Source organism: Pocillopora damicornis, chromosome 2 (assembly GCF_964200805.1).
Source record: "Pocillopora damicornis chromosome 2, jaPocDami1.2, whole genome shotgun sequence".
In the NCBI taxonomy this organism is placed as follows: Eukaryota; Metazoa; Cnidaria; class Anthozoa; order Scleractinia; family Pocilloporidae; genus Pocillopora; species Pocillopora damicornis.
The window spans coordinates 30,875,478-30,902,456 of record NC_142671.1 but is presented as its reverse complement, the minus strand read 5'-3'; the positions used below and the strand labels follow the sequence as shown (position 1 = coordinate 30,902,456).

Sequence of the window (26,979 nt, the reverse complement as noted above, 5' to 3'; positions counted from 1 at the left end):
TTTGTATGTAAATTGCTGAGCATACGACAGGTGAAAAGGGGCTCATGAAATAAGCTCTTTTCTTCTCTTTTGCCGCTTGCTTGGTCTAAAAGAAAATTACCACTAATTTTCGTGAGTTGTTCCATGCAGGTAGTGAGTTTTCATTTGCTGATTTTTACTTCTTTCACTCTATAACGTTACATATTTAATTTAAATACAGACTAGGCACTCTTCACAGTTCTGGCATTCCACGGAAAGAGTTAATTTTACTGTGCGAAAAAAAATTGGGGATTCGTCGGCTCGAATGCTTTCGAGAGAGTCGAGTTCATCAATTGTTAATGAAATTTTTCTATGGTCTTTTGCTTTGAATGGAAATACGTATGACACAATCACTATGCGCATAACGACTTCCATATGCATCTTCCATTAGTAGTATTGTTATTATTATTCCTAAGGTGCTGAAAGGGTATCACTTCGGTTGAAGGATTTGCAAAATAAGAGCAATTTGGTCGTGAATTCTGTAGAAATCGCACCACATCTAAAAAGATGAAAAAACTTGCCGGCCTCCCCTTAATCTTTCAGAATTCAAAGTGGTGCATCAGAAGATATCGGACATTGTTTTCGCAAATGAGTTCTTAGTGCTTTCTGCGCACTGGTTTGCCACCTCGAAGTTGTACGAAAAGTGCTTAGCATTGTGCAAACTTTTTCCTTACATCTATTGAGCGTAAACCTTCACATAACCGCCATTTTTTAAAGCTTCTGAGGAGGACTAATTGAAGTTCGCACGGAAGTTTTTGTGTTGAAAGGGACCACATTTCCATGATATGTCGCTTAAAATCAATTTTACTTTCAGAAAAAAAAGGAAGAAAAAAACCGTGGCAAGGCGACTTAAGCACGTTTTGGGGAGGAAGAAATCCCTGTCAGCTGATTATTTATTTAGAGATAACACTTGTCATATCAGACATTAATCTTAAGAGTAATGAACTTTGCAAACGCAAACGGATACTTTTCTAACGCTACTCTATCATATCTGATAATGATGATCATTTTTATTCAAACCGCCTTCAGTTTTCCATTCGTTGCTCAAAACCTAGTATAGAGGCTTACCCGAATAGCTTACATTAAGTACATTTTAACAGCAATAGGTTCATGATTCTGTTCAGGAGTGGAGAGTTGAGATTTCAAGGTTTTATATGGTGTTACTGTATGTGTATTTTAACACATATTTATTTCTGACTTATTATCTTGTAGTCTCTTGGAATGTAAACTCGGAGTGTACATACTGCGTACAAGTCAGAACGCACAGTGAGAGCGGGTAAACCCAAGTTAACAAAATGATTTTTACTCATACAAAACTCAAGTACATCAGAGTCTGAAAATCGTAAATTGTTGACCTCAACTTTCCATGTTTCGTATAATTGCTTTTCACACTTCACGAAGCAGTATTTCAAGCTCGAGGGAATGTTTTTCTTTTTGATTTACTCGTTAAGTTTTTCTTCAAGTTCATGCAGGCTCTGTCCGTTTGGACAGAAGATCGAGTATGACGAGTACGGGGTGTTTCAGAATGAAGTATGTGGTTCATTACTTTTTTCTAGTTTTTTAACGCTTGTTACCATATAAATTCTTAACCGTATGGCAGTTTGGATTTACAATCCACAATGAGACCCTTACCTATTTGGGTAGTTTTTATTTTGCAGAAAGGCTACTCCTTAGATCCTGGTGGCGTGCGATGCTAAACAATCGTGAAGCTAATAAAACACTTTTACGACTTCACTTTACCAAGATGTGACGTGAAACTTACAGCGCTTATAAATATATTTATATGGACTTATGGCTGACATCAGATAGAGGACCGTGGATTAACCAATCAGAGTCAGCCAAATCTTTCATCTTTAAAATTCATCACGATAGTTGTTGGTGTTGCTATTTAATCTTGTGGGGTGTTATCAAACGGGTGATATTTTGCCTAGGTTGGACCATAATTTCTTACAAAAATTACTGCAAATTCAGTCTTAAGTGATTCGAGGTTTTGGACAAAATCCCCGAACTGGGGATGTACTCCTTAAGACTCATTATGTTGTCAATTCCTTTACCTAGCATTTTAAAATGAAATATTTGGGAAATGTGCGACTCGCTGAATCGTCTTGTGTAATTTTGTTTATTTTTAAAGCGGAATACTCCTTAACATACATTTAAATCAAGATAGGGGCCTTCTACTGCCAAGGAATTAAGAGAAGTATTTCCCCTGTGGTGATGCTTGGAAAAATTTCATGTCTTCACGAAATGAAAAACGGCCAGATTTCTTTTTAATACTAGATCTTCTTACTGTTTCGGTATTGAACGTATTGTTTTGCATGGACAGTTTATGCTACTCGTAGCAAGTATATAGTTTTAACTTTATATTTTGAAATCAGACAAATGTAGTAGAAGGATTATGATGTTAATAGAATCTCACAAATTGAGAGAAAGATCTGCTGACAACTTTTGAAACATAGGACTTTGATGAAGAAAGATTTTATTTTAGTGGATGGGCTGGTCCCAATTTTCCTGCACATAAAACACCAATGACAACGTCGAACCAATAGGCAGTGCATGTTGTTGGAAATGAAACTCTATGGCTATATTTTATTGTATTTTCGTCAACATGTTGCTCGTTATGTGGATAGAATGAAAGTAATTTTTATTGTATTTCTTTTGTAACTAACTTGATGCATACAGATGTTTGATACCAACAGATGATTTAACTTGAAACAGTTTTCCTTGAAATTTAACCGCGTCAAATAAAATCTCACATCTGTTATTTTTTGATCATTTGTTTTTTGTCTTCATAACGTGTTCGATGATCATTCTCCTGAACTGTTTAAGAATATGAATTCGTAACAAATACATAATTACTTTACGTAATCAGAGAAATGTGTTTTAAGTTATTTAATATTTTAATAATCAGCCCTATTTTAAATCTTTTTTGACATATTGAAATAACGCCATATTTTCGTTTTGATATCTCCTCCATGTCCCTCTGTTACCTGTACTGTGGGCTGATATAAATGTCTAGTAAATGCATTCTCATTTACAATCGTATTTTCGGATATGAGGGAAAAGTAAGAGTAAAATGTGTCAAAAACTGACCATGTGGTGTTATTTTTGTTCAGTTTTCTCTAAAGACCTGTGGTTATTGGGAGAGTGTACGACCGTAAGCTTTACTTTCGACTGTAATGCTTTTCCTGACGGAAAAATAAGGAAATATGTCGATGACTTTTCGAAAAAGAAAACGAACGATTCATCAATTTACAACATTTAGTTTTCTCTCCCACCCAAGTTGTTATAAGAACCGCTACGTCTCTTCGAAAAGCCTTCACTGAAACACTTATGCACCTGTTACTGCTGAGCGAGTTTGGTGATCTTTGCTTATTATTTGCGTATTAAATCTTATAAATTTTATTTACGATGACTTAATTTCAATCCATCAACGTGCGTGGTGCAAAAGTACGTATCCATTTCGTATTATATATCAACAAATTCGACAAGAACTACAACTTTCCTCCGCCAAATAATGTATAATGCTGCTTTCCTTCTGTCTATAACGTTGGATAAAGTTGAGGAATCAAAAAAGCATAGAGAGGTTTTCCTTGATTCATAGACGTGTTTTCGGCCAAAATGTATGTCATTGGACCTGATACAAATTTCAAGTCTTTCGACCCGATGGAAACCTCTGAAAGCAGAGGCGGGGTAAGGAAGAGGGTGGACTCCGAAAAATCTTTGTCTCAAATACTTCAACTAAAATCGTAGATTTTGCATCATCATCATTGCAAGGTAATAATTAACTTGCCCACAAGGAAACGCTGAGATTCGGTGTGAATCTTGTCTCCCACCGGTATTTTCAATTCCATCCTTGCCATTTTGACAGAAACATATTCTTCAAAAATCTTGCACCTCGCTGTGCCGTGGACTGTTCTGCTATGTCAGTCTAGGAGAAAATCAAAGAGACAACGTAGGCGTCAATGTAATTAGATCATCGTCTCTTAGGAGTGGACACAACGCCACCTTCAATGGTCACGCAGAAAACGTATTGATACAACGGCGAAGGAAAAGCCTTAGACTTGAATTAGCAACCTCTGACCTCCTCTCTTCCTTGGGCCGCTATTTATATCCAGCCCCACTCCTCTTCTTGTTACTTTGGTTGTCTCATTACCAGTCCCCCAGTCGGCTGTTTATAGATTGATAAGCATTCAGATTAGGGAAAACGCATTTGTGAAAGCGGAAGAGTACACAGCAAACAATGGAGGTAGGAATATTCGATTTTAATGGTAGTAGGTATTTTCTACTTCTTTTAAGTAGACTTTGTCTGACGAAAGTGTCGAAATCTTTTCCGATTTGCCCCCTTGCCATGATTTGAAAATGTTTTGGATGTATGCATCACTGACTTGTACTTGGGCTTAGGCTGTCTATCAATATCTGTCAGTGTCGAATTTTTTAGTTGGAACCGTTTTTTAACCCATTCCATGGAGAAATTACCAGTGAAAGTTGCGAAAGAAAGCTTTACAACAATCTGCAACCGGACTTCGTTAACTATTTGTTTGCCTTTCCGTGTTGATCTGTGCTTGAACAGAACCCGACGAGAACTCGTTTTTAATCAAGTGTGACGAAGTGACGACCGAAGCCGAATCACCAATTCGAACACTCATGGCTTGATACATAGTTTAAGGATGGTTGCAGGGCCCGTGTCATTTGGATCTGACCTAGATAATGCTTAAACCGACCTGTGTGACAAAACAACCAGAAAGGCGGTCATGTTAGATTACTGTTTCTTTCTTGCCAAGAATTTATAATCTCTTGTTTTTTTTTAATGGGCTTTTTTTAAATCGTGTAATGGATGCACGCAGGAAGTTTGGCGAGAACATTGCGTAGGTTTTGATAAAAGTTCTGAAATTGTTCAATTTTAGAATTAAATTCTGCTGCTGAACAATACATTTAGGACATATCGACAATTAAACTCTTAATAATACTATATTTACCAGTGAAGCTTTACCACAATCTGCCGTCAGGCTTCGTTAACTCTTTGTTCGCCTTTTCGTGTTGCTATGTCTGAACAGAACTCATGATTGATCAAGTGTGACGAAGTGACGGCCCAAGCCAAACTGACTCATTCGAAAACTCATGGCTTGATACCTGATTTAAGGAATTGTTGCAGGGGCCCGTGTCATTTGAATCTGATCTAGATAATGCTTTAGAGACTGATCTGTGTAACAAAAAGTTTTCGGTTTCTCTCGTTCGCATGAGAGAAGATTGACAAATGAATAAAGGGGTAAGTTTCTAAAGAAACTGTGGTGCTGCGTCGGTGGGAGAGTAAAGCAGGTAATTTAGTGTTAACAACTGGGTTGAAAACGTAAATTAGCCACCGTAAAGAGTAAAAAAGCTGACGTTTCGAGCGTTAGCCCTTCGTCAGAGCGATTAGAGGAATTGTGGGTTGTGTGTGGATTTATATGTAGAAGGTGGAGCTACGCCATTGGTGGGAATATTGTGACGAGAAAACAGGAATAGATTAGTTGAATGAAAAGCGCTCGTTGATTCCGTGGGGATTAAGGGTGCCGATTTGAAATATAAATTTTTGTTCTAGTGTTTTACGGCTTTCCGAACTGCCTAGCTATTTAGACAAAATTATGGCACCTATCGTCAAAACTCTACCGTCTTACATTAAGGACAGCCAACACGCACTTGAAATTTTTCGTGACTTTAGTTTCCTCGACCAAAACAAACTTATTTTCACCATGGATATAACATCTCTTTACACTGTCATTCCCAATGACGAAGGTCTCCGGGCCCTCAAACATTTTTTCGATCAACGCACTGTTAAGGAACCTAGCTCTGAAACACTACTCCTTCTGGCCGAACTAGTGCTCACACTCAATTGCTTTTCATTCGGTGGTAACTACTACAAACAAACTAATGGCGTGGCCATGGGTACTATAATGGGACCCAGCTACGCCAATCTTTTTGTTGGTTTTATCGAACATCAATTTTTTAGCCAATACCACGGCCCAAAACCTCAACTCTACGGCCGCTACATTGACGATTGCATCGGCGCTACCTCCTCTACCAAAGAGGAGCTCACTCAATTTATAACCGCCGTCAATTCCTTTCATCCGGCTCTTAAATATACCTGGGAAATTTCCGACAATTCTTTGGCTTTTCTAGACATCAAAATTTCAATTGAAGGCAACGGCTTATGTACTAGTGTTTACTACAAACCTACAGATTCACATAGTTACTTGTTGTATTCATCCTCACATCCATCACACGTCAAGAACTCCATACCTTTTCCACAGTTTCTCAGACTTCGTCGTTTATGTAGTGACGACTCTGATTTTTCCGAAAAATCAGAGGCAATGTGCCAGTTTTTCGATAAACGCGGCTATCCTGTTTCTGTCGTTCAAGCGGGCTGCCACCGTGCCCAACAAATTGATCGACAGGCAGCACTACAAACGGCCGAGAAGGAGAACACGGATCGCATTCCATTTACTCTTACATTTCACCCTCACAACCACGCATTTAAATCTATCATTCTTAAAAATTTTAAATTACTCCAAAACGATTCAGAGACTGGCACTATCTTTTCGCAACCCCCACTTATTTCATTCAAACGTGACAAAAACATAGGCAACTTTTTAGTCAGGGGTTCATTTCATACCAATGACCAATCTGGAACTTTTAAATGCGCTCGCTCACGATGCAAAACTTGTCCTTTCATTCATAACGTAGAGAAAATATCGGGACCCAAAAGATCCATTAAGATCATTGATCACTTTACGTGTACCTCCGCCAATGTTATTTACTGCATAACTTGCACTTATTGCAATAAGTTATACATCGGCGAGACAGGAAGACGACTGGGTGACCGATTCCGAGAACACCTTCGCGATGTGGAAATAAATGACAAGGACGCATCCAAGCCAGTCGCTAGACACTTTAATCTTCCTTATCATTCTAAACAGCATATGGCAGTTTGCGGCCTTTCCTTACATCTAGGCAGTTCGGAAAGCCGTAAAACACTAGAACAAAAATTTATATTTCAAATCGGCACCCTTAATCCCCACGGAATCAACGAGCGCTTTTCATTCAACTAATCTATTCCTGTTTTCTCGTCACAATATTCCCACCAATGGCGTAGCTCCACCTTCTACATATAAATCCACACACAACCCACAATTCCTCTAATCGCTCTGACGAAGGGCTAACGCTCGAAACGTCAGCTTTTTTACTCTTTACGGTGGCTAATTTACGTTTTCAACCCAGTTGTTAACACTAAATTACCTGAGAGAAGATTGGTTTTTCCTAGGACCTCTCAAACGTTCTGCGACATTCAGAGTCATGCAAAGTTAATTAAAGAATTGGTTCTTGCCAAGAGTTTATAAGATCTTGTTCCTTTTTTAATGTGCGTAAATCGAGTTAAGAGTGCAAGCGGGAAGTTTACAGAGCACGAGAGAAGCGTACGGCGCAGCCTCCAGCAACTCTAGCTTTTTGAGAAACAATTCTTTTACAACATAGCGGACACAACTTGAGCTTGAAGAAAGAGTTTTATCATTATTGCGTCGGGTTTACAAGGTAATCGTGATCTATCCGAAAGCTATGACTAAACGACTGAGGAAAAAACGATTAAAAACTATTTTGAGACCAAAGCTTTATTCAAAGAATTGAAATTTGTACGAATTTCTCACATGTACCATACCACGTAGTATATTAAGCATGCTAAAATTAACAGCCAGAACATTGCGAAGTTATTTGATGAAAATTTTGAAATCGTTTAATGTTAGATTTAAAATCTGCTGTTGAACGATACGCTTGGGACATATCGACTATTAAAAATAATATTCACCGTTCGAAAAACGAAGCGAAAAATGTAAGAATTTCTCGAGTTTACGGGACCTGCCCGGTTGATTCACCAACGTTTACTACAATTTACGAGCAGAAAAGTGCAAATTGAGATTTCTAGTAATGTATTTACGCAGTGCATGTTAAAACAACTGCTTGTTAAACTACTGCTTTGCCCTCTAAGTCTTATAAAGAAGACATCCTTTAAATCAGGCCCCCTAACATTAAAGAGGTCCTGTGAAATATTTTAAACAGCTTTTATTCTATTTTAAGGAGGAAAACAATGACAGCAAACAGCACCCATCATCAAGAAGTCTTAGAGTTACTTTCCTGGCATCTGAATGGGGATCAAGCAAAGGAGGCCTCTCCACGTTAAACAGGGAATTAGCAATGAACATTGCAGAGAACCCAAGAGTTAAGGTCAGTTACTTTGTTCTAAGTTGCAATGACGAGGACAAGAAAGCAGCTCAAAGTCACAAAATAGAACTTATAAAGGCGGCAAAGTGGCCAGGCTTCGATGAAATGGACTGGCTCAGCTTTCCACCAAAGGATTTGCAAATCGACGTTGTGGTTGGACATGGCGTTAAACTTGGCCATCAGGCACAAATCATAAGGAAGTACCACAAATGTAAATGGATTCATGTTGTCCATACAGACCCTGAGGAACTAGGGATATATAAAGAATATACTAATCCAATTTCGAATGCTCAGAAAAAGCATGAAACAGAGGTAGAACTTTGCGAACTAGCTGACCTCGTTGTACCAGTTGGCCCCAAATTGTACAAAGCGTTTCATTCTTATCTCGCCTCGTGTAAGGAAGAGCAATATTTCTTCAAATTTACTCCTGGAATTCTGGCAGAATTCTCTGAATTGAAACAAGGTCTAGACAAACGAGAAGTTTGTAAAGTCTTGTGTTTTGGTCGTGGAGATTCGGAGGACTTTAAATTGAAAGGTTTCGACATTGCAGCTCGAGCTGTGGCTAAGTCGAGTCATTGTATTCTGTTATTTGTTGGTGCTGCGAAGGGAAAACTTGAGGAGACACAAACACGTTTCCTCGATTTTGATATCCTTCCCAGCCAGCTGAGGGTGCGTCCGTTTTTGGATTGCCGGGAAGATTTGAAAAAGGTATTTTGCGAAGCAGACCTTGTGGTTATGCCGTCGAGAACTGAAGGCTTCGGGTTAACGGGTCTTGAAGCCTTGTCAGCTGGTCTGCCTATTCTTGTGAGTCGAAAATCAGGATTTGGAGAAGCTTTGATGAAAGTACCATTTGGCCGGAATTTTGTGATTGATTCAGATGATCCAGATCAGTGGGCCAAAGCAATTGAGGAATTCTGCAACAACGACAGAAGCAGTCGACTTGAAGAGTGTGAAAAACTGCGAGACTTCTACCAGAAAAAGTACAGTTGGAAAAAACAGTGTGAATCTCTCATTGACATAATGATCAGCATCACTCCTAACGGTATGGAAGTAAGCTTAGCAGAGATCATCCAATGCTATACCAATAGGCACTCCGTCGCACCGTGGTCACAAGCCTCCCAATTAGTTTAGCCAAAATAGTCAGGAATATTTTTTTAGTTAACTTTCAGGCATCCTTCTCCTTTCCCTAGAAATTCCCCTTCACCATTTATACTCTTAGCCATCGCCAGGGTTAATTTTCCCACAAAAACGTAACTCACTGCAATGCGAAATATTGATTCGTGGCATCGGGAGATGTATCAAACCTTTATGGGCTCGTTTAGCAAATTATGTAACAGCAGCTACTTAAACCCCAAACCTATAAAACACTACAAAACTAATTAAATAAATAACGTCATTAATTAATGTCACATGTTCTTCACATAGACAAGTCTGAAGATCGTGGGGGTGCAACAGAAAAGTCCACATTGCCTCACCAGACGGAAGTCAGTAACAGCCTTTGTTCAGGTACCATACTCTCTATGCACTCCGTTTTAAAAAATGTAAATAACTAATAATAATCATAATAATGATAAAAGTTATTGTAATAACTCGTATTCTGGAGACTAGTATCTAGTATTAAATTCTGACTTACCAGATTGAAGCATTGAAGTATCTAAGAGAGCGATTGAGGAAGTTGATGAACTTTTGGTTCGAAGAGTGGCATTGAAATTTTTACTCCAAACTCGTACCACTGATATACTAGCAAAATCCTTATTCATCCAAATAATTATAGGCCAATTTCACGTACATGGCTGTTATACAATACCTTCAGTTCGCCGTGTATTCCATGAAATATCAAGATTAAATCTCAGGATTTTCCATGAGAATGCCCAGTGGCTCTAATTTATCCTATGAAACATTTTACCAGATATTATCGAAGGATCTCGATCGTTCTTTGAAGTGATCAAGCACAAGGTGTACATATCCCACCTATGAAAATATTATTTTGCTGTTTTTATTCTTACAAAACGTTTTTGTGAGAGTTCTAATACTTATGGATCATCCACACACTCCGCAAATATTTGGCACATTTTAATGATCTTTAGCCTACCGTGAGTTATTTGCTGTGCATCTGCAATCATTTGAGCGGCCATTGTCTATCAAAGTTTTGCTTTCCTATGTGAATCTTGTTGTTGGATCCACGCAATGAAAAATAGCTGTGGTAAGTCAGTCAGTACAATGAATCAGCTCCTGTGCGTAAGTCACAAGTTCGCCATGTTCCTTGACTTATTTCACTACCAGTCTCTTGCTAGTTAAGATCAAATAGTGAACATCCGAGCTTTAAGTTTGGCTAGGTTTACCGCCGCTAATTTAATTAGGGATCAAGTGTAACCCTCCATGTCCAAGGAGTTTGCCAACTGGAAATTGACAAGTTTCGTGGTTGAATTTTGCTTATATCACGCTTTAATCACGTGCATAATGAGTCTTTGACTTTGTTTCTAAATGTTTTAGCATTCAACCGCATTGAGTGCTTTCATCTCTTGATAAAAATTAAATAAAGAACGGATCTATCGTTTTCACCACAAGATTAATTGGAAATCATACCATTTATTGAACTTGTTTTAAGTTAGCAGAGCAGATTTGTTTGAAGAGAAAATTTCCAGTCTCCGGCTTCATATCATTACGTATGCAGAGAAAGTAGTTGTTTTGTCCCCGTGAGAACCAAAGCAGCCGAGTCAATTCTCGCACGGCTGCCTCTTCAACCAGCTCTATGTTATGAAGTAACGCGTTTACCTTAACTACTGAGAATGGATGGAGGATTTGTGAAATGACGATAACAACTCAAGCTTCCCTTTGGAAATCTGGAGACCAAAACAACTGACAAGGTTTACAGAAGAAGAACACTACGTCATCACGCCACGTTTTCTAAAAATAGGGTTTGGATGTTTGGCAATATATTGCGGCCACTTTTATGACCTGACGTATGAAATGAAAATATTAACAGTCCAAATGCAAAACCCAGAGAAAGGAAAAAAAAGAGCAGATAAAGAAGAATATACTAATGAATACGTAATGTCGTTGATGCTTGAGGTGCTGATTTTACAAGTTTCGTATGTTGATACATAAAGAACGTACTTGTCACTTGCCATTATCTTTTGAGTTAAAAGCTAACCATGTCGAAAGTTTCCCAAAGACACAACGCAAGCAGATTTCGGAGTGTTGTTGTTTTATGACGGGTATCTTTCAATGCCTTTCAATATCTTTATTGGATGACTGACACACACCGTTTCAGCTCCAGTCAATCGAGCGTATCATATTTTGTTTACTGATATCAACCAGATTAGACTTCTTTGACGAGTGACCTTAATTAATGTCATGAGTAAATGTTTTTTGAAGGAACGATTGTGCGGAGTGATATCGCGTTACTTTTGGACGCTTTCTTTTATTCCTAGTGATAATGACTTTGCCAAAGACAGACAATATACTCTAATTTATGACGGCAACGCTTCCACTGATTACGAAACGATTGGCGCGCGTTTGATAATGCAAAAACTTTTTGAACTTTTTTTCGCCATATTGAATGCACATAGTAATATGCGTACACAAGGAAATATTGTTCAGTTTTTACTCAAGAGAGTGCGCACTATCGGCTGTTAGTCGTTTAAATCGATCAAACTTCCTGGTTAAATGATGAATCGACGCCATTTTGAATACGTTCGCACTTGGTCAGTTTCTTCCTCCGGCGATGGCGGTTGAAGCCGTTGGATAAATGTTAGGCGCTTTTCAAACTAACACCTTGCAGAGATGTACAATATGTTGGGAGCAGAATTTTTAAAATTTGCCGTGTACAGCGTGTCTAGTTTCCAGAATCTATAGAGATGTTTCCCAGAATTGCAAACTCATTCATGCACTAAGTTCGCGTGACAGATTGAGTGACATGTGTTGACAAAGCTCTCTATAATTTGAACCAACCGTGCGCAATTTATTTCTTCATTACTTTCAGTGCACTTTGTTGGCGGCTTTGGTGTGAAAAAGAAAGAAAGTTTTTTGATTACAGCACCAGGACGTGTTCTTCTCTTTACCTGATCTATTTCTGATATATTTTGCATTCTCCCAAGATTACAAGTGTTCAGAATTCAAATGACCTAAACGCCCATTTTCAGGTTTGTCACGCTTTAAAGCCGTTTTCTCTGTAAACAGGAAGTCGTGCCATTCGAAACTCTAGAAAGTACAAACAGCCCCTGCGTGACTTTACAAGTTTCACAGCCGTGACACCGTGAAATAAGTTTTATAGAAAAGAGACAAGAGGCTAATCAGCCTATTGCGAAAAAGTAAATAGCTGATAAATAACTGTTGGCTGAAACGACACCGGAAATAGGGTTGCCTACAGACGTAATTTATTAGAGTTCCGCTTTTGCTACCATCCCGCTCGTAGCTAGCTGCTGCAAATTTCAGCTAAACACGCTTACAATCTACAAGAATATAGAATTTGTCACAGCGTGCTTTCAAAAATAACGTATTAATGATATACATGCCTTTTTGGTCAAGACTCTGAGGTCTGGATGGATCAATAAGGAGTGTCCAAACGTTCTGACAATAACGTACTTGGAATCTCTGGGAGATTTTCATCTTACTTACTGCCTAATTCTTCAGTTCAAGATCCTTGAAATCTCTCAAAAATCTCTTGGAGGATCTTATCGGGATCTTCATTTATATTTTCTCGTCAGGATCTTCGAGCAAATGTTCTCAAGCATCAAGATAATGATAAGGATCGAGATGATGATAATGATCTTAAAAAGTTTACATAACATTTTGAAAGATGCTGATTAACGCTATCTAGATCCGCATTGATCTTGTAATTCCTTAAGATTGTGGGAGGTGCAGTGGTCTAATGATCAGTGTACTGTAGTGGACTCCGTGTCGAGAGGCTCGGGTTCGAGACCTGGCTGAGACAATGTGTTTTGTTCTTGGGCAAGATACAGTACTCTTAAGGGCAAACTTGCCTTGAAGCCTCGCTCTGTTATGTGTCCTGCACCTTCATGATGAAAGCAATCAAAAACAAATGAAAGCATTCAGCATCTTTAATTAAACGAAGAATGATGCAAACCTCGATCAGATGTCCTGGTTGAATGCTCTACCTACTGAGCCGCAGGTAACTCATGGGCGAGCTGGACCATGGACTAAGTTCATATCTGACGGGCTTACTGCATACTGCAATATTTATCCGTTTGAGCTGATATAGCTAATATGAAATAACTGTGTTTATTATAGGCAACCAATTGGTAGCAAACATAACACATTCCACCCTAGTTGTCGAACCATTTGCTAACATTTCAGCGCAAGAGTTGCTAAGAAATACCCACGGGTTGTTCGGATGGGTTAGGAAGGAGGAGACAGGGATACGATCGATGGTGAAAGCACTTGACTGTAAGTACTGGAAGTCACAAACATTTTAAAAAATAGAACAAAAATGCAAAAAAAGAAAAAACCAACGTACAAACAAACAGAAAAACAAACTAATAAAATGAAAGCATAACCTGAGAAAGTCTCAAAACTAGAATATAAACGTCACAAGAAACTCCATCATCCTTATGAATAATGGCATAAAAATACAGCGAGGAAATGCTTGAAGGAAAAGAGTTTTCCATCGGATCATGTTTTTTATTGTAAGATTGAGCTGAATTATGCACGTGTTTTGATTGGTTCTTACAAACGATGATGGAGGACAGACGCACTGATGAAATCATTAACAAATTTTCTTCTTTACCATGCAAAACAGATAGATTTCATGTTTCCGTGGGTTTCTTCGCTAATAGATCACAGAAAACGCCAAGATGCGTCAGAAAATTAGTGACACACTCGGTTGCGCTTCATGTGCCACTTTTTTCCTCTTACCACATTTGACGCCATCGGTGATCTATTACTGAACAGACGCAATCAATGAATCAATCAGGTTATTTATTAAAGTTAATGCGTGAGATCAGGTAGTCCTGTGTATCAAAGCTAGAGGGTCATGTATAAGACGCATGACAGTAATCAAAAAAAGAGTAAGCCGACAAAAATACTACGACAATTCAAGTAAAAATATCAGGCTAGAACAAATTAAAAAATTCCAGTAATACAGTAGTTACATTTGCTGCAAGGTAACTTGGAATCCATTATTTAATATAGCGACTTCCACTACGAAGAAAACATATAAACATTGTTTTTCGTTTTAGGGCCCTGGCGTTATATGATCCTCAGTAAAGGATGTTTGTACTTATTTAGACATTCCGACGACCAAAACTTTTGTGAGGCAGTCCCTCTCAGCAGCTTCAGGTACAGTACAACTTCGATGTAACGAACCTCTTTTACACCAAGTCCTCGGTATAACTAACGACACTCTTTGGCCCGGCTAAAGATATAGTAAAATGTATGGGACAGAACCTCGATATAACGTAATCTTCTTATAAAGAACACAACCCAGAAGCTCAAACGTATAATATACACCGAAATAACGGACAAATGTCAAAACGTGACAACAGAAAAATGCGAAACAGACCAACAAGAATCAAAATCATTCAATCTGTAGCAATAGAACAACTTCAAAGTTAACTGCTCATTATGAATGCCGGCACCAACACCATCGACACCTCTACAGATCCGCTTTATCCTCCTTGTCTTTCTCCGCTTGCCAGTGACTTCCACGGAGATTTGTCCTTCGTGCTTTAAAAACAAGGTGCTGTAGCTATGTACAGACCTGTACAGTGTACTGCGCCTTCATACAGACATTAAAGCGCAAATGTTATATATTTACGGTAATCGTTTTGATCTTAAAATGCTGGGTAGCGCGATGTCACACCAAAAAACAAAACAAACGAACAAACTCACAAATAAACAAACAAAAAAGCAAAACAACAAGTATTAACCATCCCTCGATATAACAAAACATTTTGTTGTTTTCCCGCAACTTTGTGAAACGAGCTTTTTGATATAACGAACCCTCGATATAACGAACTAATTTCCGCAGTCCCTTGGTACTTCGTTAAATCGAGGTTCCACTGTACCTATATGAGAATTTAATGATGTAGGGGTTAAGAATCAAATTGGGTATTTCCATTGCTTGAAGTTCGCAAAAAGTCAACTGTCTTTATATTCTTTCAGAGTGTGTAATGCCCCTAAGAAATCTAAGTACCCGTGGGTTTTCAAATTGATTCATACATTTGACGTCAAGACGTTGGTGTTCGCCGTGGATACAGATTTTGATTTGAAGGCAAGTGTTAAGTTGTCATCACAACTGTCTCAACACATGACAACTTGAAAAATTTAAACTTGTTATAGCGAAATGTACTTTTATACCAAAAAATTACCATTAAGCAGCTGGAATTACGATAAACTTACAAAGAACAACGACAACTTAATAATGAAACGTTGCCACAACTCGATGGAAACCTGGAAAAGCCAACCAAGCAGGAATTTTCACAGCTTTAAAACAGTAGGTTGAAACAACCAATTTAAGGAATACAATGCGATGCAATCAAAAGCCAACCCACACATTCTGGCCCGTTTCAGACTCCAAATTAGTTTTCATATTTCAAATTTTTCATATTTCATAGTTTTCATATTTCAAATTTCGATTCGAGTTCAGACCGAGTCAATTTAATAAAACCACGATAGCTCATTTAGACATCAAATTGAATTAGCCGTCCGTGATACTGCCTGTATGCCTTGAGGAATAAATTTGTTAATGTAATTCAATTTAGCTTTGCAATTCTTCTTATGGGTGAAAATTACAACTGTTTGATTTTTGACAGAAATGGCAAGACGCTATTGCAAGAGACATGGAAAAGTATTGCGGTGATTCATCGTGGTAGGTGACGGAGGCGACATTGAAGTAAAAGAGTAAAATGCTTCAGTTGTGTATGTTAAGTTATCAGGAACTGACGATAAATGAACGATGCACTATCGAGTCCATGTTGACTGCGCTAGAGATCTGTAAAATCCTAATCAAAATAAACTATTCAAACATGATATATTTTTTCTTCATATTCTGCGTCGCGCTCCCTCACATGTTCCTTTATAAATCATCTGTAAGTAAACTAAGCGAGACTGATTTTCTTGACACATCTTGAAGTCTTCTGTGAAATGTATATTGCTTTACAGGGCAGAAGACGCCGACAGATACTGTTCTATCGACGATGACATATCATCCAAACGACTAAGTCGTGTCCAAACATTCCAACCGAGAGAACGACGGCCTGCGCCTCTTCCGGGGACTAGATGCCCTCATTCTTGTTCATTTTCCCCTCCTGATCTACGGCAAAAGCCACTGCCTCCCCCTTCTGATATATCGCAAAAGCCATTGCCTCCCCCTCCAGAACAGGAGAAACCAAAATTTCCAAGAAGACCCACTTCTGATCCGAAGCCCGCAACACTGCCTCTCCCACCTGTACCGCCTAGACAATCAAGCCCAGCAACAAGGGGAAGATTTCCAGGACGTTCATCAGATTCACCAGGTCTAACAACTCAGAGACTTGAGGGCGTGACTAATCAACTTCAAAAAGCCGTGGTAAATCCTACAGGTAAAAGAGGTAACATATTCCTCTTACATTGAAAGGAAAAGGCAAACTGGAAATTCGATAGCAGTCTCTTTAACTCAAGGATTTTGAATGTAACTACGGCTACATTGCTTTTAAGGGATTCTAAGCATTGGTCTATTAGAGATCGGAGGTAAAAGAGGCTGCTTCACCTTTTTTCTTGTAAAAAGGTTGATACTTTCTAAGCCAGGCGTATTTTCATGTGAAGCTAGATTTCGTAACCTTCTATGAGTGGGAGGAAGGCTATTTTTTACTTAGTCTACACGGGTGTTTTTGTTTGATCCTTTTAATAAAAGAATTTTTCAGTGTTGTTATGGATATTACTCGGTGTGTTGGGGCCATAAGGGAGGATGCAGTCTTTGTTTGTAATTATGCACCCAAGTAAAATTAAGTGTATATTAATTTTGTTACTGTTGCTACGTACGCAGCGCCAAAAGATACTTAAAAATACTTGACCAAGGCCCTTTAAACCTTTGTAATGACAAATAGTTCGGGAAAGAGCGAGTTTTCACTAATTCTAAAACATTTTGCTTTTCAGGCTCTGCGTTCACTTTACCATCCCCTCCTAAAGCTGGCCCAGCATCTCTTCGCAAACGAATGAATCTCGGAAGGTAAGCAAATGCAAAAAAAAAAAAAAGATATCCATGCAAAATAGACTTCCTGATCGATGATATACGCATTAATGGACAATACCTATAGAACAAAAAAGACACTCGGGGATAGGGCGTTTGAAAATGCTGCGCCCAAAGTATGGAATCGACTCCCTCTAGAAATTAGACAATGTCAATCATTGAACATTTTTAAAGTTTTACTAAGAAATAAACATTATTATTATTATTATTTATTATTAATGGTGTTTTTGTCTGTAACAGAGGTGACCCTGATGGACAGAGCTTTAAAGTCAAACACAAGGAGGTGAGTTTCTAAAATTTCATTTTGTGTTTTTAGATAGGCTTGTGTTTCCATAGGCACTCTGAACGAGCTGTTTGATTGAAAAAGTTAAAAAAAGTGCATGCTTGTAAAGACGAGAAATGAGCACGATTTAGCTCACATTTATTGGGATAAATATTCTGCTTCCTACTTTTATTTTCTGGTACTTTCATTTTCCATGATTAATTCAATGCTATACTCTGTGCCACGAATTTAAAATGCTCCCCGATACTGCAAATCAAAATCTACTTTTTACGACATAACGCTCAAAAGGTTAATATTATTTTGTATTTAAACTTGATTATATCACAAACATTGCATTAGAACTGAGTTTCTTACAGTTTTTACGATGGTGGTTTCAGTGGATCTCATTTCTATCATTGTTGAAGATTGAAATTCTCGATATTTTAATGATTTATTTCTTCTCCAATATTTTGTTTATCTATGAGTTCGTTTCATCTTTGGTCGCTTCAATCGTGCACGGACTAAGCTTTTTACAGCTGGGCATATCTCACGATAAGAAAGCAAGTTATCGGCACTTGTAGCCTTATGACTTATTTTGTCTCGTTGAAGAGAGACATTTGAGCAAAAGATTGTCTTCCGCTCTTGTATCAAAAGCCCCCCCCCCCCCCGAACTTGAGAAATTTAATTCTTCAGTTCTGTCTACTGAATCTAATAAACAACTGAGAGATTTGGCTAAAAGTTTAGCTCTAGATGAACTTCGAAAGTTCGTTAGGATATGAAACCCCTCTGAAGCGAAAAGCCTCTCCTAAAGTGTATGCAATAAATTCCCGCTTCATGCATCGTTTTGATGATATAGCTTTATTTTCCTTACGACTTTTTTGTTGCCTATTTTCTCTCCTCATTTGAAGGGAGTCCTTCCATCTTCAGCATTGCTAGTTGAATCAGACAAGACGGAGGTCAATTCGTGAGTAAATTCGCTTCTCTTTTTTTTCATGTTGAGGTTCAAATGTTTGAATACTGCTGGCGATGGTGATCTGAATTCACTTACGAATAGCTTTCCTTTTTTTGTTCTTGTTCTTGCTGTAGCCTTCTTGAGAACAAACATGGCGTTTATATTGTGCGTAATAGCCAAACTGCACAGTCAAAGATGGTAAGAACACACATAATTTTCTAATCTTTCTTTTAGCCTATGTGTAGCCACACCCTCCCTCCGTAAGGTGAAATGGAGACGGGGGGGGGGGAGGGGGTAGGGAGGGTAGGGTAGGGAGTGGAGTGGTCCCTAGCCTCAAACGTGATTGACTTTTAACTTTATTGGAAAAGATCGGCTTTGGCTGAGTGTCTCATAATTTAAGATAATGAAAAGCAACAAACCTTCATACTAAAACATTGCCCATGTGGGTAATAATGGGCCAGTTTTCAGATTAATGAGGTTCAGTTTGAGGGGACGTTTTGTAACTTACGGACTCACGTGATGTTGATTACCTTCCTGTCCTTCGTACATACTGCCCGTTGTTACCAGAGCCACGTATTCTAGTGGCTAACATTCTTAGTAAACTGATGGTTTCATACCTTGTATTGACCGACCGTTCTAAAAGTAGTTAAATATTGTTTTGTTTGAAAATCAATTTGACTTAAATGTTCTGGTTTTTTACAAGTCACAGCGGAAAAACTGAACTCGGAAACGCGGGGGGACAATGGGGCTGAGTTCAATAGGATAATTAAATCTGGGTCTCTCAGATTACCACCTTCCCAAACCACTTACGCATACCACTACCTTTTATGAAAAGCCTCATCACATACAGATGTTTTTACAATCTTAGGTCCCTCCTCAGGTCAGCCGGCCACTTTTCTAAAATCATACGTGGAAAAGTCCCAGTATAGAATACATGACACATTAAGCTAAAAAATAAACAAAATAGGATGCGGCCCTCTAAGGAAACGTTCCTCATTTGCAGTTATTTCTTTTATGCAGGTATTGTCGGTGTGCACTGGTGACCGAATTCGTCATTATTTGATATTTTATGATCAGGTATGAGAGAGCAACTGAGGAAGTCTTAGAGTTACATCGTTTTTCTCTTCTATTCACAAAATCGTAAAACTTGTCGCTTCTTGTCCACAGAATCAAGGGTACGCTCTGCAACCTGAAGGGCCAAGATTTGATAAACTAGAGGAAATGATAGAGCATTACCACGACTTCAACCTGCCTAAGTGTGACTCAAAACTCAGGAGGCCCTTTCGATCATGATCAATGCACACGACGTGACTGGAGAAGAATTTTCAAAATGAAAAAAGAAAACTTACAAGTAAATCGAGTGCTTGTTAGGATTGCAAGGAAGACTGAAGGCGCAGTGCAGCCTTCGAAATATTTACTTCATTACTTTTACTCGCTTTCTTATCCAGGTCTTTCATAGTTATGGACCTGCTCCCCTGTCCACGGAGTGGACGACCAATTAAGTAGACTACAACAGAGGAGCATACAGAAAGCCCGTACGCGTGTAGGTTTAGATTTTTTAGAAATTTGATATAGCTGTGAAGCAATATTAATTCAACTCGAGAAATTTTCATTATCAAGTTTACAGTTACTATGTCGTCCGTTCGTTGAGGAACCCTTATCCGGGCCACTCTGTGCTCAGATGGGAGTGTCCGCTCAAAGGGCGTTCCCCATGGGAAGTTCGCATTATGGGGGTTGTGTTTAGAGCACCCACCCTCCACCGCTGTTTTTCGAGTTTAGTTCCTTGGACTTGGCGGCATCTTGCACATCAGAATGGACCACAGCGTAAATTAATTCTCAACTCAATTTCTTCATGCGTTTCTTTTCCCCATCACACACAATTTAGGGGGACCATCACAATGGTCCCCTTAAATTTTATGGTCTTGGCTCGATTGTACAACAACTATCTGCGATAGACTAAAGGTCTTCTTCACTCCATTTCTGCCTCGTAGTTATTTTGTGACTGGTCAAGAGATTATCACAGTTTTTTATCTCTTGGCCTAACATATTGCCAACAAAGGTTCTGGGACACGTGACTATGGAAAAAAAATTTTTGCACTCAGTGTATGATAACGGACCGTACGAAATTTTCAAATAATATATTTTCAATACCGTTTGCGTCTATTGTACTTTCTGTCTTAACTGGTTGTTTTATGAGCTGCACACGATTGCCAGTTAGTTGGCAATAGTCTGTAGCTTTTGTTTCTCTTTTGGTTGATTGAAAGTCTGTTCTATTTCCTTTGTAAAAACTCGAAGATCTTTGGAAACAGTGTTGCTCTTTAGGGTCATGAGGTGAAAGGGATGCAGCATTTAATGGAAGATACTTCTTTTATCACCATAGTGATATTCGTAAGAGTATTGTCTGGGAACTCCATCATGGTGTATTCGCCTGGAACTTTACTCGGTACCAAGGCCCCTCCTACTTGTCATGGAAAAGCTAAAATTATTTAGGTTTCATAATACTATATGTTGTTTTCCATCAGAAGTAAACAACATAGATCACAGCAGTGCTGAATTGGCGTTTTATTGCTGAGCAATTGATCAATGACTCTTGTTCAGTTAACTGGAAAATTTATGCTTTGCGTGCAAATCGTTTACTTCACTTAGAGCAACTAAAATTCGTCAATAACAACTGGCTTTCTGCATTACGAAACTGAATTGTCCATTTGGTTTTGGATATCATTCGAGCATCAATATAATTAGGTTAAAATTCATCAGGGGATACTTGTCATCAGCGGTGAGTACATTTATGTCGTAACGAACAAAAATTTTACAGGCTTCTTTAATTTCATTAAACGTATGACAAAAAAGGAATTAATAGAACGGAAAATTGATTACGCCTCTCAAGTGTGGTCTCCTCATCAAGCTTATTTAAGCGATATGGTAGAGGCTGTACAACGTCGGGCGACTAAGCTCATGGTCGGGAATAGGATTCCTTACAAAGAACGTTTGAAGAAGACTGGTTTGATGTCGTATCTATTTAGACTTAATTTTTTTATTCAAATGCCTGCATGGTTATTATGATCTCGACATCTCTAAGTACCTGCAGTTTTATGATTCTGAGCATGAACCCTATAATTTAAGGAACACTGAACTAACCTTTAAAACTAACTATGCAAGAACAGAATTATTTAGGTCTTCTTTTTTTCCCAGAGTTGCTCGTCTTTGGAATAATTTACCTATATCTATTAGGAGAAGGGAATCACTATCAATGTTCAAAAATGACCTAAGACGCTACTGTTTTGCTATCGATAGCAGTGATTTAAAGTGATTGTTACTTAATTTTAGTTAGCACTTAGTCTTAACATGTAGCATTTAACCATACTCGTTTTATGATGTTGCCTGTAATTATGTATACTTTACTTTTGTCCTCTATTTCATATATATAGTTTCTGGTGGCCTTTATCTTTAGGGAAGTTCATTCCTGTTGCTAGGTCTTCCATCAGCTATTAATTATATGTTTGTATGTACATATATCTATTTGCTGTAAATTGATTAAAGTAAAGTGAAAGAAAGTGAAAATAGAAAAAATCCTGTTGCGGAACATCAATGATAGTACATTGGGATTTCTTTCTCATCTTTAAATCGCTTTTTTTCTAGTGCCGACCTTCTGTTATATCGTGGTTGTGTTTGTGCATTAGTTGGAAAATAGATGTTCAATTTCTACTTCGTTCTTCGGAGAACACTACCAGTTGTGGCGTACAATAGTGTATTGAATGTTTGTCTCGCTTTTTACGCTAATTTCTGCCGATTTATTAACAAAGGGTAACACTTAAGACCTTAAAGTTCACACGGCAACCAGGTGGACAATCAGACATAGTTTGATGCTACACTGGTTTTCAGATTTAATGACCACCGGCGCCTTTGTTTGGAGGCTTGGCATATTAACTCCGCCCACGCTCCTTTAAATCATGACGATGGCGGGTTTGCTTCCTGACGCCTATTTACACCTCGTCAGAAAAAAGGCCGCTAATTAGTGATCATATAAAAGGACCTCTTGTTGCAGCGTTTAGATCACCCCTGATGAAGGCACTAGACAGGAGTGTCGAAACGTTGGGTCTATGAATTGTAACTTCTTCGGTTAAATTCATTGAATCTGCAAACCAGTGTAGCATCAAACTATGTCTGACTTAAGACCTTTTTCGGCGATGAAAATGAAATTTCATCAATCGACGCGAACTTCCTGTTTAAATAAAAGAAAATGGATTTATTACAAGATCTGGTGTATATGGTTCTTAGAACCATTCAGCTGTGGCCGATGAATCGAAAGACCCAGCTAATGAATTAGTTTGTAGTTGGTAGAATGACCACGTAGATATTTCACCGGCTTTATAACTCGCATAAAAACAACTAACGTCACAATTCGGTACACTTTGTAACAATACTTTGACGGGGATGGAGCTCAATTTTGAAGGACAAATTATGTTTTAAATTCTAGTCTTCTCGGATAAGGACGATAAACCGTGGGCCCCATCAACTGTCTTTTCTCTGTACTGGTTAGCAGGGGACGTTAAATAACCTGCTCACTTCTCGCAAAGATTAGAGGAAGTAGTTATGGTCTGGCCTTGTCATTGTTTACACAGGCTCCCATTTAAACCAGCCTTGAGCTGAACTGGGCCAGCCTGTCTAAATATCGCAAAAATATCGCAAATATATACACTTTACCGTTACTAGCAAGTGTCATCACCGGGCCTATAGTCGATACTTTCATTTAGAGCATCTTATCATTGTGACAAATATAAATATAATCTTAGGCTTGTTTTACATGACGTATATAACCTTCTGTTTATTTACTTCATTGAAATATCAAACGTTAATCCAAACATTTGCAATATTCCTAACCATCCAATAGTCATTGCGACTGCCTTTTTCATGGAGTTTCTTGTTCAACACCCTTCATGATATTGAAGAAGGGTTATTTACCACTGTTTACGACTTTCGCTTTCATATGCTAATGATATATCGAATATAAACTCGAAGCTGCTGTGAATTTTTAATTATATTAGTGATGGCAGCGTTGGGTCAATCGACTTCCTCTTAACTGGGGTTTTTAAGAGACTTGTCTTCAAACGAAACCAGCGGGATAATAAGAGAAATTTTCGGCCAAAGTCGTTGCGGAATATTTCAGGATAATTTGCTTTGTCGACTGATTTGATCATGAAAATAATGACCCACCATTAATTCTCGGGCGATTCTATTGGCTCAATTACGTCACGTGGTGCAAAATCACCGGACAGTTAACCGGCTCACAATAACCCTCAGTCACAACGATATTTGTCTTCCAATTATTTCCGTCGAAAAGAACAAAGCTAGCGGGAAGAGCCATCTCAAGAGTTTCACTTTTTCATCTTAGTTACATTACCTGGAAGGAAAACGAACTCGTTTTGTAGAGTCTTGCGCTAGAGACATTAAAAAGTGATCTCGAATGCTGCTCTGAAAATTACAAAAACGTAAACAAATTGTGCTGTCAACGCGCGATACGACAATTAGTGGTACATTTCTGGTAGGTTATAAAATCATTCAACCCCTTCTGGCTCGCTGATTTGTCGACTGATAATGTCTTTGGCAGAGATGTTTGCTCAAAATCTTACATTTACCTTCGCAGCTTCGCCTCTTTGCCAAATATTAAATTCTCGGCCAACATACCAACCACTTGGCGGGGTTTATTTTACTAAATAGCAATCGAAACGATATTCTAAACCTGATCTTTCGAGCTTTAACCCTCCTTAGAGCAAATCGAACATGGCGGGATACTCCCAAGTTCAATAGATTATCAAATGATCTAAGAAACGATTTGTAAAGATTAAAATTCGGCCAGAAATTTCAATATTATTGCTTACAACTCATTTAAGCCTTCCTCATTCTGAAAAATCTTCTTTTCTTTCTAGTTGATTCTTGCCATCTTGGTCACATATTTCCTACATTACCGGCCTTATCGGGGTATTCCCCCATTTTGAACTGTTGGCTTCATAAAGTCTTCGTTGTAGATGGCAAGAGCTGTTGAACCATATGCTAACATTTCGGCTCAGGAATTACTCAGCACTGGTGCCAGCTGCTCCGGCTGGGTCATGAAAGAGAGCACTTCAGGCTTACGATCGATGATCAAAGCCCTCGGTTGTAAGTATCATTTTAATCAAAGAAGGTTGGGGAAGAGTTAAGTAAATTCTCGCTGTGGTGACGAATATTTACCCTGCTTTGTGGGCCAATCATTTTTTAAGCAAAAGAGAAATCCTTTAGCCTAGTAGATAAGTCCAAGATGGCTGCATGTTGACCATCCTTTATTTTGTGTTCTTCTGGACTTCGAATGCTTCCGTCAACATTCATTCATCTTCACTTTACTCTCGCTTAATAACTTTTATTAATCACAACCACTCTGAACTAAATTTGCACAAGGCGAAAAGTGTAAACGAACTACATTACACACTTTATACCGTCTTACTGGATGATAATTTTTTTATCCTGGCAGGGCCACGGTATTACATGATCTTGGATTCTGGATGCCTTTATCTGTACAAGCATTCTGGTGAAGCAAGAATAAGACCATTACCCAAACGATCCCAGCAAAAGAAAAATGAACCTGTACAATTCTTCCAAAGGTCACTCCAAGAAGCGGAGGCTCACGGTCCATCAGGTCAGTCTCGCCCACTTCCTGGAATCACACAGACTCACGAAAGGCCAAGAAAGACACCACTAAGCAAAAAAAAAGCTTTGAACAACTCCTCACATACCAATCATGACCCTTTCAGGCTTCGATCAAGTGCCAGGGAAAATCACTGCAGGAAGAGATTCCCTTCAGATAATCTTTAGCTGCATTCTGAGTTTCTAGTTTACTAAGCTGTGACTATATGAGGCACACTTTTGTTACATAAAAATTGGGACTTTTTTGTATTGATACTACTCTAGGAAATTTCATACTTGATTTTACTACGTAATAATTTATGTCACAAGGAAGCTTTCTTCACATTTGTCATAAACCTCCATGCCCGTGTAACATAATGGACGATGACGGGAGTGTCACCCCCATTAACAGTTCCATTTTCGAGTAATCAGCTTACCGTATGACACTTTCCTAGAATTGCCAAGTTCGTTCAGATCACCATTGACCGCAAGTAGCTCCACTCCAATGAAATCTAAAGCACTTGAAAGGTACGCATCAGTTAAATGGCAATATAATGGCGCCGCATACATTTCAAATCTTTGTGAAGAAGATGAAAAGCTTGGTTTAAATTAAATATTCTTTTCATACATGCACGTGTTCGTATGGTGTGAAATTGACTTTAAAAATAGAAGACCTGAAGCATTTAATGTCTCGGTGTAAATTATAGACATAATATATATTCTACGACGAAGTCATATGTGTTCTGATGGTTTCATATATATTTACCTAATAAAGAATGGTTCCTGATGTGGCCTTAGTATAGCTGACCTATTTTTGTTTTATTGTTTATCCTCACAGAGGTGCCCCGGATGGACAAAGTGTCAAGAGTGGACAAAGAGAGGTGAGCTACGGACTCGAGGTATTTAATTTAGTCGGATTTCTCTGAATACAGAGAACAAATGCGAGACAAAAGCAATTCATCCTATTCAGTAGACTATTTAGGCATTTAAAGTGAAGGGTACTTGTTGTTTGGGAATCCTCGCTTAATGTGTTATCAAATTTTGACATAAACTGACCGAAAAAAATCTGTTTTCATTTTGTATTTTATGATAACTTTGGACTTATTTAAGGTATCGTGTATATGCGTGCTCAAAATTGGTAACCAGAGTGCTTTCTTCTAGCAGGATAAATCTTCACTGATTTTGATTCATGACATGGATAGCTCACAAGCTACTATGTAAGCAACTATAATTAACCCCCACGGACGGGGGGCTAAGCAAACTTTTAACTCGATCTGATTACCCAACATCTGCTGCAGATATGTAGTGGGTTAACATCTCAACTTCGAATTCACACGCTAGCTCGTTAGCTCTTAATATTTCTCTTATTATTTCTTTCACCTTTACAGGAACAAGGATATTCTCTCAAAGAACAAGGAACCCCAAGATTTCCTGAAATAAAAGACTTGTTAAGTCATTACTCCTCGTTTGATCTCCCCACCCATGATTTGAAACTGACCGTGGCAGCCACTTACAGATAGAAATTGACAATTTTTTATCTCCAAGCATAAAATAAAATATCTGTATGTGTGGCTTGTATAAAATTTTAACGTTTTAGTTCTGGCTTCTTAATCTCAAGCAGCCATTTTCGTTATTACCGGGCGCTTATCAGTG

General features: G+C 38.5%; 2 protein-coding genes and 1 pseudogene across 5 annotated transcripts in view; 2 read left to right on the top strand and 1 right to left on the bottom strand.

Annotated features, from left to right (window-relative positions):
• Positions 1-55, bottom strand: part of LOC149050822 (gamma-aminobutyric acid type B receptor subunit 1-like) — a 7,105-nt pseudogene extending 7,050 nt beyond the window's left edge. The window contains exon 1 of the transcript XR_016184091.1: positions 1-55. This exon is cut by the window's left edge and continues 300 nt beyond it. The product of XR_016184091.1 is annotated as a gamma-aminobutyric acid type B receptor subunit 1-like (transcript).
• The window catches only part of LOC149050821 (uncharacterized), a 45,717-nt gene extending 18,738 nt beyond the window's left edge, over positions 1-26,979 (top strand). Inside the window, exon 12 of the mRNA XM_089198403.1 lies at positions 26,715-26,979. Within this exon, the coding sequence (XP_089054529.1) occupies positions 26,715-26,846 (132 nt within the window). The 3' untranslated portion in view covers positions 26,847-26,979. The remainder of the gene's footprint in view (positions 1-26,714) is intronic.
• On the top strand, positions 4,173-20,013 carry LOC113678149 (uncharacterized). 3 transcript variants are annotated; one of them, XM_089198378.1, is made up of 14 exons: positions 4,173-4,264; positions 8,122-9,307; positions 9,691-9,771; positions 13,519-13,674; positions 14,466-14,565; positions 15,391-15,499; positions 16,041-16,096; positions 16,390-16,808; positions 17,362-17,434; positions 17,696-17,738; positions 18,626-18,681; positions 18,804-18,867; positions 19,690-19,746; positions 19,837-20,013. In XM_089198378.1, the coding sequence occupies exons 1-14, from the start codon at positions 4,259-4,261 to the stop codon at positions 19,960-19,962; spliced, it is 2,532 nt and encodes an 843-aa protein (XP_089054504.1). In that variant the 5' UTR covers positions 4,173-4,258; the 3' UTR covers positions 19,963-20,013. The 3 variants fall into 3 exon arrangements, with proteins under 3 accessions (XP_089054504.1, XP_089054505.1, XP_089054506.1); XM_089198379.1 differs by having other exon boundaries at positions 16,041-16,097; positions 16,400-16,808; XM_089198380.1 differs by lacking the exon at positions 13,519-13,674 and having other exon boundaries at positions 4,180-4,264.

What these genes read in the sequence shown, in the direction of transcription:
- LOC113678149 (XM_089198378.1), top strand. An exon ending in ATACAGATTTTGATTTGAAG is followed by an intron (nt 15,500 to 16,040) that starts GCAAGTGTTAAG and finishes GATTTTTGACAG; the next exon opens with AAATGGCAAGACGCTATTGC. An exon ending in AAACTGCACAGTCAAAGATG is followed by an intron (nt 18,868 to 19,689) that starts GTAAGAACACAC and finishes TCTTTTATGCAG; the next exon opens with GTATTGTCGGTGTGCACTGG.